The following is a 14,452-nucleotide window of genomic DNA, read 5'->3' as shown; positions in this document are numbered from 1 at the left end:
AATCCACCTTGTCACTATAACCTCCAAAACTTATCCTTGAACTGAGCAACTGTTCTTACTCTCAGCTGATATCACTGTTCCCCCAAAGCGCCATTCCTTCTCAAGCTGGTTGTTTTAATAACTCCACCCACCTGCTACACTGTAGCTACTCTTTTTAAAGGCAGGCGATGGTACCTTCCTAGGCCAAACTGTTCAATGGCTCCCCCTACCCCTTACCATTAACCTATGATCAGACTCCTTACCATGGTCATTAAAAGCTCTGCATATTGGAGACTCATGTCCTCAGCCCAGGCTGCACCATGGAATTCCTTGGGGAGCATTTATAAAATGCCAATGCCAGGGCCCCACCCCAGACCAATTAAACCACAATTTCTGGGGTGGGGCCTAGATGCCGGAAATGTTTTCAGTTCCTCAGATGGTTCTAATGTGCAGGCTGGTAGAATCCCGAGATTGGCCCTCTGCTCCTCTGTCCTGTTGCTCTTTCCTACTGCCTGGCTTCTCTCTATCCCGAGGAGATGTCCAGCTCTGATCTCTCCCAGATGTTCCTCTACCTACGCTCCTTTCCACTTACCATGCAGTTTCCCCACCAAGGTCCTCCTATCTGGAGCACGGGGATTCCATCTCCCAACTCTGCCTGGTCCCCTTGCCATTGTCCTGCTGTGTTTGCAGGAAACATTACTATCTGATCTAACATGTATGTTCATTATCTTTCCCTTCTAAAAACACATGCTTCTATGAAAGAAGGGACTTTGGTCTTCCTCATCACGGCATCTCAGAATAGAACAGGGTAGGCAATCAAAAGCAATTTAAAAGAGTAAAAAAATCAGCGCTACACAGTTGAGTCAGCACCACAGAGAAACAAGACAGTCAGCACCAGCATACTTTACGTAGGCCTTAAGCTCTTCTTCATTACGCACGGGAGATGCTAACTGTGGGGAGAGGAGATATGCATCACACCAGTTCACCTGGACAGGACAAACAGGGGCTTAGCCCCAAATTGAGGCAAAGGGGTCCAAGCATGGAGCAGCTGCCAACACACAGAGCAGTCTCTGAAAGACCGTTCCCGCTCAGGTGCAGGTTCCCTGGTATCCAGAGCTGGGTGAACACGCATTCCCAGATCTGTGTGTGCGTGACGAAGAGAAAAAGGAGCTTATATTCAGCCACTCCACACTGTGATCACACCGTCCACCGACGGTGTGTGAGTCAGGCTCGATGTGTCTGTCTTCTAAACGGTTCTCCAGAGTAGAGCTACAAGGTGGCGTCCAGGCCCCGAGGAACAGAAGGAAGAGCAGGAGCCGGGTTTGGGCAGCATTTCTCATTGTTGGACAGTGGTTGAGCCCTGACCACAGTCTGGAAGCACAGTTCCTAGATGAACAAGAGACTGTCCTTGATTCCGATAGGCTCACAAAAGCACAATGGCCACACCAAAGTCCTTCTCTCAGGGACCTGCCTGTAGCCTGGAAATGTCCCCAAGAGAGCACAGTGTCACACAGGACAGTCAGAAGAATAATGGGAGAGGGACATTTAAGTGAACATATAGAACCTGATATACTGGTGTCTACTGGTAAACCCAGCCCTGGAGAGGGTGAGGCCATCTTCAGCTATGTTGTGTGTTTGAGGCAGTCTAGAGGACATGAGACCTCACATTTAAATGAATATATTTAAAATAGTCTGTGTCCCTCTGTTCTGAAAGGAGAACTACAAAGTTGTGTACCTGCTAGATGAGGAGCCCCCCAACCCCACCCCAGTCTGTTATTTATACGCACCCCACCAGTTATCTACAGACATGCCACTGAACTCTGCCACTGTGCCCCATCTGGAGACGCAGGGAAGGCAAGGTGGTCTGGCTAGCAGGAACAGATGCGGGGTGCTGGGGGTGAGGCCCCATCACCAAACATCGACCCCTGTGCTTTCACTCATTTATCGGTGCTGCTCCAGACAGGACCAATGGGAGCTGGTAGCATATCCTTCCAAATAGTCACCTATAATAACCACAAACTTCATCTTTTGGCACACTCTCACTCCAGGCAGAAACTGGACCTTCCATCTTCATGCAAAGACATCAACGGTAACATGAAGGGGTTGCAGACAGAGAAGGTCCCTCCGCGAGGTGGTATTCACAGAACAAAGTCAGCACACTTCACAGCTAAGCAAGGCGTCCAATGCTCAGGTCACTAGGGCAAAGCTCCAGTCTCATCAGCTCACAGGAGTCATCGAGACTTGACGACTTTAGCTCAGTCACCCACGTAGGAACCATGACAGAAACTTCCTATGGTCAGGGCCACGTCACCAACTACTACTGCAACCAGAATAGGGCTCTTTGGGCATCCAACCACAAGCCTGCACACTGGTTTCTTAGTTAAGAGCCAGAAAAACCAATAGAGGGCAGATGCATGGGGAATATTAGCTGTGAAATTACTCTGAGAAAGTAAAGGGTTGGCATGCTAATTCCAGGACGAGAATGTGAATGAACCTTAAAAACATCATGTCACATGAAATAAGCCAGGGACAACAATTCTGCTTTTGTGAGATGATTAGAAGAAGCAAATGTGTAGAGACAGAGAGAGCCTGGGAAGGATAAATTAGGCAGTTACTGTTCCATGTGTGCAGGGTTTAGGAAAGAAAAGAAGATAATGGTGATGGTCATAAAACTGTGGGTGCACTTAAAACGTCTGAACTGTTCACTTAAAAATGTTTACCATGATGCATGTGTGTGTTTACATTATACACACACACATACATATAAATATATAAATGACAAAATAATAAATATATTTCAGTATATAAACTTGGAACATAAAAGCTAACAAGTGTGCAGGAAATAGAAAACATCACTTTCAAGTTTATGCTTGGTTCAGAAGGGAGCTGAGGGGCTGTTCATTAAAACTGTCTGGGTTGAGGTGAAGGAACAGAAGAAAAAAAGATCCAGGAAAGCTCAGCAACTGACTTGTTAATACTACAAGCCACACATGCAGCACCTCCGGCAAAGGGCGGCATGGCGGGGACTTCAGCCATGCTAAGCTTCCTATAGAGAAGGTGGAGTGATGGCCTGCTTTACCTCTGCGAGACAGGACACCCTCTGTATCAAAGACAATATCTTTAACATGGCTTGTTTATATCATTCCTTCAAGTAAAAACTAGAGGTAGTTTCTGACAAGTAACTGCAAATAATAATGAAGGAAAAAAACTAGAAGTAGCTTTTGACAAGCCGCTACAAATAACAGCCAAGAGCAGCCAGCAGGACGAGGGGAACCTTTGGAAGCGAACCCACAACAGCACAGCTGCAGGGGCTGATTTTGTCTGTTGAGCCCCGAGCTTTCTGGCCGCCAGAAGAAGAGTGAATTATCTCCTGTCAGTAGGGAGGAAGTATTCCAGCTTCATAAGAGAGACTGTGTGCTTGGCTATAGATCTGCAAGAACTTGGGTACATGGACTTCATCTGTATCGTGACGTGATGTGACTGTCTCTCCACCTGTGTCACGGGTATGCAGGTCTCAAAGTTTCTTTTTATGCCTAAGCATTTGGCCTCTGATATTTAATTTTCTTTAACAGTGAGACAGGACATGGAGGGATAAACAGAACAGACCTTTCTTTGGACTAGAAGATGCAAACCTGCCTATAGTGGCCAATGATGTGTCTAGAGACCTGGCAAGCTTCAGTGTGTCTGGAACTTCCCTTGTTTTAAATTTAAAAGTGGGTTTTGATTCATGGTTATCATCCAAAGTTCATTACAATTTATACTTGGATTTATACAATTTATTCTTGGAATACTGGGTCTGTAATTGCAAGACCCGGCATGGCAGCCTTTAGAGCAGTACGCGGCTGACCCCTCAGACTTGGTGCCTCCATGATGCACCAAGGCTGGGATGAACAAGTATGGCTGTCCCCCTCTGTTCGGGTCTGAAGCTCCTCCTATATTTTGCTATCATCTCTAAACGTAACTTTCCCTAGTCAGAGTCTGGTAGGAACTGGAGAGTCAACAGTCAGGTTCTAGTTTCCTGAGATCTAGGATGGGAGTTCTCAACCTGAGGGTCCCTACCCCTTGGGGTCTAAATGGCCCTCTTAGAGGGGTTGCCTAAGACCATTAGATAACAGATATTTACATTATGATTCATAACAGGAGCAACATTACAGTAATGAGGTAGCAGCAAAAACAGTTTTATGCTTGGGGAATCACTACCACATGAGGAACTGTGTTAGAGTCTAGTATTAGAAAAGTTAATTGATTATCACTGATTTAGAGTCTTAGATTGCGTTGTCACTGTTTAAGTGAAGGGCCATATAACTTAGAGATCTGACAAAGATGTAAGACGCTATTCACCTCCACCAGCCTTCTCGCCCGATTAGACACTTCTTGGTGTGCGACTATGGCTTGCTTAGTTCTCTCTCAGAACCAAGTAAGTTTATATCCAGAATTGACAGCAAAAACTACAGACCAGAACCGGCTCCTTTTCAACAAGGTTAAAAAATGCTGCTGATTTTTAAACCACCGGGAAAATCCTAACCCACATAAATGGGTTCAGTGTTAAAACACATCCGGGGTCTTCCAGATTCTGAGTAGCCTTTCTTTTTTTATCAAGGATCTGTTTTCAAAACACGATTCCTGACTAGAAATGTATATATTACTGTGGTTCTATATTTTGTCTCACAGGAAGGGTCCAGGTAGTTATTTAGTTTAGAGTACCTTGTTTCTCTTTACTTTTGGTCTTTAAGTTTTGCTCTGAAATCCCATTTTCTAAGAGGCACCTAATGGAGGCAGCCAATTTCCCACAATCCCTTGTGCCCCTGGAACAGAGACAGCCCTTACTCAATGTGTTCCTAGATGCTCACAATGCTGGGTACAGAGGAGGCAGTTGATAAACAGCAGATGGGTTCCAAGTGTGAAATAAAGGAAAGACTTGTTTAAGGTCATGAGTCAAAACATAGCCTTTTTTTTTGCCTACTTATTAATCAGGTATCATCAAATTTAAGAACAAGTGACCTGTTACAAATGGGAAAGGGCCCTCAATTAGGCTCTCTGAGGTGAAAACATCCAGCGAGGTGAGAGATTATTAGCTACAGTAAACTTAACAGAAACAGGTGCAGGTATGCTGGGCTAGAATGTGGGGACCCCTCCTAGGAGTCAGCATGTTGCCCACATCTCTGTACTGACTGGCCACACATCATGCCTGGTGTAGAGCAATTTAAGTGCATGAAATGGGACTGGGAATACAGCTTAAAAATGTGAAAGGACACGGGTTCAATCCTTAGCACTACAGAAAACATAACAGAACATATATGTGAATATATACACACACACACACACACACACACACACACACACACATATATATATACACACACCAAACATTTTCTGAGCATGAATACAAATTTGTGTGAAGAGCTGTGACGCTCCATCCTGGGGATGTAACAGTCCGACCCTTCCACAGATCTAAAGCTAAAGCCTTGTTTTCTTGATATTGGTCCACAGAAAAAACATACAACATAAAAATTATTCAATAGACTTTCAAGTCTGAATGGCCAGGAGAAGTGCTGAGGGGGAAAAAGGAAGCATCTGCATTATCTACTTTAGCCCGCAATGCCTGTGCCAACTGAAGCTAAGAGGACTTACAAGAAGCACATCAACAGAGTCTTAAAACATCAAGACACCACCAACAAAAGGAGCTGACACTAGGGACTTCTTGGGACTTCATAAAGATGATGGAGACACAACCATCACCCACATATGTTCTTGCAATAACAGCACAACGATAACAAAACCCTAACTTCTAATCTAATTAGAAAGCAATCGCCCCACCCAGAATAAGATAGCATCGCACTAGTTTCCAAAATATCAGCAACTTGTTCCAGAGTCCAGGAGGGAGTGGTGAGAGACACGATCAGCAAACACAGCCTGTGAGCCTTGACTGGACCTGGATTAAACAACGAAAGGCCTTCGTGTGACAGCTGGGGAGATCTACACGAGTACTAACAACCCTCTATAGTTAATCTAGACCAAGAGTTCATGGGCGTTTGATGGAGGAAGGTCATTGGCTAATAAAGGCACTGCCCTGGCCCATTTTATTGGTTAGAGGATAGGTGGGAGGAGTAAACAGAACAAAATGCTGGGAGGAAGAGGAAGTGAGGTCAGAGACTCCACAGCTCTCTCGGGAGCAGATGCCTGAGAGAGACGCCATGCCCCGCTCCTGGGATGAAGCTCCGACCCAGGATGGACTAGGCTAGAATCACCCCGGTAAGCGCACCTTGGGGTGCCATACACAGATGATTAGAAATGGGCTAAATTAATATGTGAGAATTAGCCTAGAAGAGAATGGGCCAGGCAGTGTTTGGAGGAATACAGTGTCCGTGTAATTATTTCGCGGCATAAGCTAGCTGGGCAGGCGGCCGGGGTGTTGGGGACGCAGCCCCGCCGCCGCCCTTATTACTTCAGGCGTTTGCTAGACCATTTTTATGAGATCTGAAGTCTCTCAAAATAAAATGTTGGGAAGGGGTTGGGTTATGGCAGCATCCTAAACAAGAAAGCTGAAATAGTGTAGCTACTCAAAGGTCTTGATTTCATACAGATACCACCACAAAGATCCCCCTTCGATGTAGGGCAAGGCCCCAGTAAGTGTCTCTGACACAGACAAAGGGGCATGATGCAGGCACATTCAGGCTGGGGGTCCTCAGGACAGCAAGCCACTCCCATCCCCTCAACATCTCAATTCTGTGTGAGAAGGAGGCTATATCTTCACTCCGATTCAGCAATATTTTATCAGCCTGAAATTCTTTTTCATATTTGCTGCTGTCTTTAGATTTCTGACAGTTTGTTTCTGTGAAACAGCAAGTGTGGTTGTAAATATGAAGGCATAAAGATCATCAAACATCAGCTACATCAAACATGAACTACACCCCCTCACTATGCCTGCGAGGCCCTCTGCCACGGTCATAGGTCCCCACGCAGTTCTATAATCCCAACCATCTACTCCCATGCCAAGACAGTCCAAAGGGTGCTTTCTCAACACTGGTCACCCATGGCAGCTCCAGCGCTCTGCTCAGTATGTGTGTGTGTTGTGGTGTGTGTGTGTGTGTGTGTGTGTGTGTGTTATACACACACATGCTCTAGCAATCAAGCATCAGCAATATAAAATACTTTCTTAGAGCAATCATCTTCCCACCATGGCTCAAGGAGTGGGAATACTAGTGAGGGCCTGGATTTTGTTTCCAGTATAGACTAAACAGGCTTTCAGAGCCTGGTCTGGTTTTAAGGCAAAATATGTCATGAGTTCCAACGAAGGGAAACATAAATCGACCTTAGGAGATGTGGTGTGTTTAGAAAACAAGGAATGCTTATTATAATAAAAGAGGAATTCATAACCCCAACAGCACTGGGAGCCGGTCCCGAGTTAACCTTGAAGATCAGTACCTTTCCATTCCACAGCCAGGTCTCTTCTGGAGGCTGAAAATTTACTGACCAGTAGCATGTGAGAGAAACACAGCACACTAAAACAGAGTCACAGTCTTTCCCACTTTCAATTGTATTTACTTCAAGGAAAAGTCTAGAAAGATTTCTGGTGGCCACTTCAGTTACTCAGCCCTGCTAACATTTATACAGAGTTTTATTTTAGTTTATTCTTATTGTATGTGTATGGGTGTCTTGCTTTGCATGTACGTCTGTACCACAGTGATGCCTGGTATCTGCAGAGGTCAGAGGAGGGTGTTGGACCCCTTAGAAATGGATTTACAGATGGTCGTAAGCCACCATGTGGGTGAAAATCGAGCACGGGTCCTCTAGAAGAACAAAAAGTGTTCCTAACCACTGAGATAACTCTTAAACACAGTTTTTAACTGACCAGGTTCTAGCCTCCAGGGAAAAGGTCACCTTGGTAAGGCTTCCACTGAATCGGTGTTCAAAGCCACACTTAGAACTCAGACCTCAGGGTGATACTCACCACCAGCCTCCTGGGAGAAATTAAGTTGCCCAAAATAATAATTGAAAAGAAGAAGATGTGGTAGACAAGATTCAACCTTGTCATGTCAACTAATCAGACTGCAATTGCAGACCAGCCTAGCACTGCCTTTATGGGAGCTGACTTCCCAAAGCTTCCAAGCACATTACAGACTGTCTGACTCTACTGTGACGGGAAAGGCAGGAGACCAGCTACCCCAGGAAGCAAGGTTCTCCAGAGCTGCCTTATAGATGTAAAGGCTGCCTTAGGAAAAGACCTTGCGCTGGCCCCCTGCACTTGACACGTTTAAACATTTTTTTTTTCTTTCTGAAGCCATTAGACCTCATCAGCAGCCAGCCAGGAAAATCTGACTTTCACATTCAACATATTTCACGGTCACAGCCGTGCCAAAAAGTCAGGTTTTATGTGCAAATTCCTCCTTGGCTGGCCTCCCAAAATGACTCCTCCTAAGGGAAACTACCACTGATTGATCACAGCAACAAGCAAGGATTCCAACGTGAGCTGCGATGTGTTCCAGCGATGTGCCCGTCTCTCACTAGAACTCAAAAGAGCCCTCCAGATCCTAACCCAGAAGCGCCTTCACACAAGGTCAGTCCGGTCGGAGACGGGAGACGTTCTTTTCAAGCAATGGCACCAGCAAGGCTCAGTAGTTCTACTACTGAAGCGAGTAGAAGAGGCTTCTGCAGAGAATACCACTCAGACACTTGTAATGCTATGAGCGTGCGCATGCGCGCGCACATCCCTGCGTACACAGGCTCCGTCCTGTGGCCACAGCGGCGTGATCTGGCTTGTGAGTGCTGCTTTCCATCCTGAGATCAGCAAAATCTCATTCAATTACAAACATAACACAGTCCAGGTGCTGTGATTAAGCAGCTGCTCCCGTAATTCCCCCATCAGCGCTGAGACCTCAAAGGACAGAGGCTGTAACAGCAACTGTGGGCATCGAACAGTCCAAGGTACGCAGGAGCAGGGCCGTCTATAGAGACATGGCACCAACAAAACCTCCTCTTAATTGGAAAAGTGGCTTACCTTCCTCGAACTCATCTATACTTGGGTCTCCTTCCAAATCGAGTACCAATCACAAGGAGTGGATGTAAATACCTGACCCAGAGCCTATATCAAAGCGTGTAAGCTGCTAAATTCATCTGCAAATTCCAACGTGTCACTAGATACAGAAAAGAAAAAATGTAAATGACGATTCCCACCTTGGTTCTGTTTAGTCACTGTTAGTTTCAAAACAGCTGTGTGACAAGATTTGGAAAGAAGTAATAGAACTCATTTTCAAGTGCACGTGCTGGGAACTTTCTCCTTCGTTTGATGACTGGGGTGAGCCCAGGCCTAAGCTGCTTGTTTAGTCGTCCGGTCCTAGAACAGTGCTCAACAGTCACTGTCCAGGAGGGGCGGCAAGGCTCTGACAGGTGTCGATTGCAAAGAAAAGAAAATGGGTTTTTGATGAAGCAAGCAGATGACTTACTGCTATTGTTTTGGTAAACCAGAAAGAAAAAAAAAAAACCAATGCAGCAAAGTGCATCTAAAATCCAGCTTGAAGAAGCCTCTGAGTTCCTAATGCAGGCTCACAAATATAGCAACCATAATGAAATGGATGCTTTTTAATGATTTCCTATAATGGTGTTTATATATGGAAGCTTTTTACCCTATTGAAGCAATTTAATTGGAAAATGGCAAAGGAATAAGAGGCAGGCAGCCAGGTCCAATCAACAAACACGCTGACTATATTCTACGCTGCAGATTAATGAGCTCTGCCAAGTTGTCTGTCCCAGAAGTGCCTGCCTTCTTCAAGGGCTCAACAGAGAGTCCTCTCATATCGGACTCCTCCTCAACCTCACCACTCCCATCTAATCCTCAAGTATCCACTCAGCCGAGGCTTCTGTGAAGTTTCCTCCCAGGCTCCCATCTTGCAGATCCTGCCCTGACTGTGGGTCTTTTCTATCGAACTATCCACATCCTCCAAAGACTTGTGACAAGGGATTGCATTCATTGCTACTTGGATATTTGATGAGTCCTTGGGCATCATGAGATTGGCATACAAGGTCGTCAAAATGCCTGCTCCATACAGCCTGCTTTCTCATGTGAGACAGCGACTGGCAAGATGCAAGGACATAAAAGCAAACACGGCCTTTCCTCAGACAGTGCCAGCTGCTAGGAAGGGAGAGATGGCATGAGGAGTGATTCTGCAGACATGAGAAGGGGACCGGAGCGAAGGAGAACGCTACATGTGTGCTGTAGCAAGGGGCACTCCAGAAGAAACCGTTCACACACACCCCGGAGGGCAGAATCTGGTCAGCTTGAAGGGACTGTAGGAGACCAGGAGTGTGATGAGGCCTGGGGGGCAAACAGAGAGGAGCAGACACAGAGTGTGGTGGCAGGAGCTCCGGGCTTCGTGGGACCCTGTGGTGAGGAGTCTGGAGGTTGGCCCAGGTTTAAGAGGTTTGAACGTGGGAGTGCAGCCATCTGATGGCAGCTTCTGCCTTTCTGCCCCGGTACCTAACAGAGCACACAGTGAGTTTGTAAGATGACCAAAGATTCCTCTGCGCAAGCAGGGAATGCACGCTGTCCTTGGCAGAGGCCATACTCCTGCAGAGCACAGGACTGCCAGGAAAGGCTCTGCCAGTAAAATTCACACACATTTCCAAGTGAGGCACAGGATGGGAGGAAGAATTCGAGATGAATGATGAGGGAAAATGGAGATGCCTCCCCATGCGGACGGACAGCTGTGAGCTCCCGCCTTGGGGAATCAGTGCGACAGATGCCATGTCATGTCAGGCGCTCCGGGACGTGCCCCAGGAGAGAGGCGCGCTGAAGTAGGTTTGTGCCTGCATTTCCCAAACTTAATTATGTGACTTTGTCAGACGATGGGTCACCTACTAAATCCATCAAATACAATCTGAGAGAAGCAAATGCAGGGTGAGTGCAGGGCTGGTCCTCTGCAGTGATGGAGACACCGCTGGCTGTTTGAATTGGCTTGACTGCCTGTGGCTGTAGCCGGAATGCACAGTAAGAGGCTGCGAGTGGAGACAATTACAGTGCTCATCTGAACTTAGCCCTGTGAGGCTTTTGCCTGACGGGTTGACTGGTGGCAGATGGCTCTGTGTGTGACAACATCAAGTCTGAACCCTGGGTTCAGATGCATGGGAGGGAGAGAGCCTAGGCACAAAGCAAAGAGCTGAACACAGACCTCAGATTTTATCTTCCAACTGCTAAGCCTGAAGCTGTATCTTCACTGGTGTGCACACTGTTGTGTAGTGTAACCTGGTCTCATTTAAGCACACCTCTCAGTGACGGATGCAGCTAAATCCATTATACGGCCTTCTCAGCGTTTCAGACTGCTTAACACTAATTCCCCATCAGATCTTAACACCATGATGCATCTGCCCTCGATTTCTTCCAGCATCTTCAGACAAACAGGCCAATAGCATCATTCATTCTTTCCAATAGGGTCTTTGAATATATGCCACAAACCAGGCCCTAGACTAGGAGATGAAACACCACACCACTGCCTAACAGAGTTTAATGGGCGAGTCAGGCAGATAGCAACATGATCTACAATTTCAATGTTTTATCAGAGGGAATAAAATACTGCATCAACAAAGTCAGCATGGCACTCACACTCTGGGGGATTCTAAGAATGATCATTTACCCCGAAACTAATGGAGAGGAGCACCCCTGCTTCAGACTCCTGCTGCGTGCCGCTAGCAGCTGTGGCCCCAGAGGCTCAGTCTCCAGCTGACTTCACTTATCTGAACATCAACTTCTGCTGTGTCGGTCACAACTTGATGTCTCCCCAAGAGTTTTCTGTATCCCAGACACTCTGTTTGACTTCTTAATCTCAATATCTACTGTGTTCTTAAATATCTGTAGCCCAGGTATCTCAAGACACCCCAACTTATGTCTCACAAAAGGCAGATGCACTCCACCTGCCTCTCTTCTCTCTACAAAATAATTTAAAAAAAAATCTGAGAGTAAATCACCTGGTCCTTCCCACCATGTTCCAACATTGATGAATGGCCTCAACATGCATGCACTGTGCACACCAGAATCTTAGGATACATCCACTTTCATATCTGTGTTTATCCTGCTTCCAGTTGGTGGTAGATCGAAAGAAAATGGCCCCCAAAGGGAACGGCACTATTAGGAGGTGTGGTGTTATTGGAATAGGTATGGTCTTGTTGGAGAAAGTGTGTCACTGTGGAGGAAGGCTTTGAGGTCACATATATGCTCAAGCCTTGCCCAGTCAGTCAGTCCACTTTCTGTTGCCTGCAAGTCAAGATGTAGGCTACTTGGTTACTTCTCCTGGTACCATGGCTGCCTGCACACCACCATGATGGAAATGGATTGGACCTCTGAACTGTAAGCAACCCCAATTAAATGTTTTCCTTTATAAGAATTGCCATGACTGGAGAGGTGGCTCAGTAGTTTAGAGCACTGGCTGTTCTCCCAGAGGTCCTGAGTTTAATTCCTGTAACCACACAGAGGCTCACAACCATCTATAATGAGATCTGGCACCCTTTCCTGGCCTGCAGGCATGCATGCAAACAGAACACTGTATACATAATAAACAAACAAACAAATCTTTATGGGGTTGGAGAGGCGGCTCAGTAGTTAAGAGCACTGAGTGTTCTTCAGAGGACAGGGTTCAATTCCCAGCACCCACATGGCAGCTCTCAATTGTCTGTAACGCTAGTTCTAGAATACCCAACACCCTCATATAGATATATGTGCAGGCAAAACACTAATACACATTAATAAAAATTTGTAAAAAAGAATTGCCGTGGTCATGGTATCCTCATAGCAATAGAAACCCTAACTAAAACACAGTTCTTAAGCAAATCTTTCCCAATTTTTCTGTACCCATCTTCTTTTCTGTATCTCAACTGTCATTATCCAATTTCTAGCAACAATCTGGCTTGCCTAGACTTTTTTAATGGTTTCTTAACTAGTTTCCCCAACACACTAGATCTATGGATTTGCTTTCCACATTATGGTGTGATTTACAGTGTAACTGATAATCTCATGCCTCCCCACACTGTTAAATCTTTTAGCAGCTTCTTATGCTTTGGAGTAAAGATTCCAACATGTTCCACAAGATTCTGAATGACCTGGCCCCTCCCTACTTCTCCAGCCCTCATCTTCACATCACGATGATGCTTCCCTTCCAGTATATATTCCCCATCCTCACCAAACTGCCTCACCTCTTCCTTGAGCTGCTTAATTGACACGGATTCTCTGGATCTTAGTACACATGCTACTTCCAAGATCCAGAACTTCCTAGAACCTTAGACTGAATCAAATTTCTCTGATATTCTCATGGTACCATGATTCATGATGTTATAACACTTATATGAATGTATAATTAAACATATGTGCAATAGTCAATTAAAAACAGTTGATTGCTTTCCAACTCAATTTCCAGTTTCATGAAAACACAGTATACTTTCATCCTTCTTCTGGCTCTTCCTCCACCTCTTACTACACATGAACAAAGACATGGAATGTTTCACTCTTCTGACTTTGCACCCATTCAATCACAGAGCTCACTTTGGCTCAGACAATGGCAAATACTCAACCTCAGTCTGTCTCAAGAATCCAACAGGCATTCCAAAGCAAAAAGCAAACCACCAGCTTACAACATTCCAGCTCTGACTTTCATGCTATTTGGCATACAGTAAACAAAGTTCATGAAACAACAATACCTAACTCTACTGCTTTCCTACTTGCTTTCATTTCTGAAAGACTTTAGAAATCTAATCCCCAAACCCAGTAATAAGTCATGACCTTCAGTTTAAAATAGCCTCTACTAGGCTATTTCTCTATGAGTACAAATATAATTATTAACTATTTCTCAATTTATTTCTCAATCAAATTTCTCACCAAGAAACACACTTATTCTCTTAGTCATTTGGATCAATGTGTTGAAGACATTATAGATCCCTCTCCTCCTTACACCACAGTTGCTGAAACCCTCTTGGCTCCTTCTTCTGCAAAGCTCCGCCACCGGTTCCATCCTTTCTACTCCCACTCTCTCAGCTCTGAAGGAACTGTGACTAGGAATACTGCAACAGTCTTTTAACACAGTTCCCACTTCTAGAATTTTCAACCAAAAATGACACACATTTGAATCATATTCCCATCAAAAAGAATGCTAACTCAGCTCTCTAGTTCACTGTGGCCAATAAGGCAGTGAACACAGGATTAAAATGAATGTGTTTTCATCCACTCCCCAAACTCCTTGAGTAATGAAATATTAACTCAGGCTGCCTTGTGTTTCTAATGTTCTTCTTGCAACCCAGAAGCCAAAGTCCTGCTGACATGTGGCTTGGGAAGACTCACCCATATCAGCAGTGACCATAGTGGACTGGTTTTCAGGGATGGACACAGAAGTCTGGTCTTGGTCCATACTTCTGGAATCCTCATTGACCTCTTGTTGACTCTGGCTGAGCTCTGACCGCAGTTCTGAGTATTCATCTTCCTCCCTGCAAGAAAGGA

General features: G+C 45.4%; 1 protein-coding gene across 4 annotated transcripts in view; it reads right to left on the bottom strand.

Moving 5' to 3' along the window:
• Mcc (MCC regulator of WNT signaling pathway) overlaps positions 1 to 14,452 on the bottom strand; it is a 369,600-nt gene that overhangs the window by 60,737 nt on the left and 294,411 nt on the right. For all 4 annotated transcript variants that reach the window (XM_041660361.1, XM_041660358.1, XM_041660359.1 and 1 more), the window contains one exon: positions 14,297 to 14,439. In XM_041660361.1, coding sequence (XP_041516295.1) covers positions 14,297 to 14,439 — 143 coding nt within the window. The remainder of the gene's footprint in view (positions 1 to 14,296; positions 14,440 to 14,452) is intronic.

Source organism: Microtus oregoni, unplaced genomic scaffold (genome assembly GCF_018167655.1).
Source record: "Microtus oregoni isolate MIOR12 unplaced genomic scaffold, Mior012 000011F_ref0000422, whole genome shotgun sequence".
NCBI lineage: Eukaryota > Metazoa > Chordata > Mammalia > Rodentia > Cricetidae > Microtus > Microtus oregoni.
Note: the sequence above shows the minus strand (reverse complement) of the source record. Positions and strands in the feature narration are given on the sequence as shown.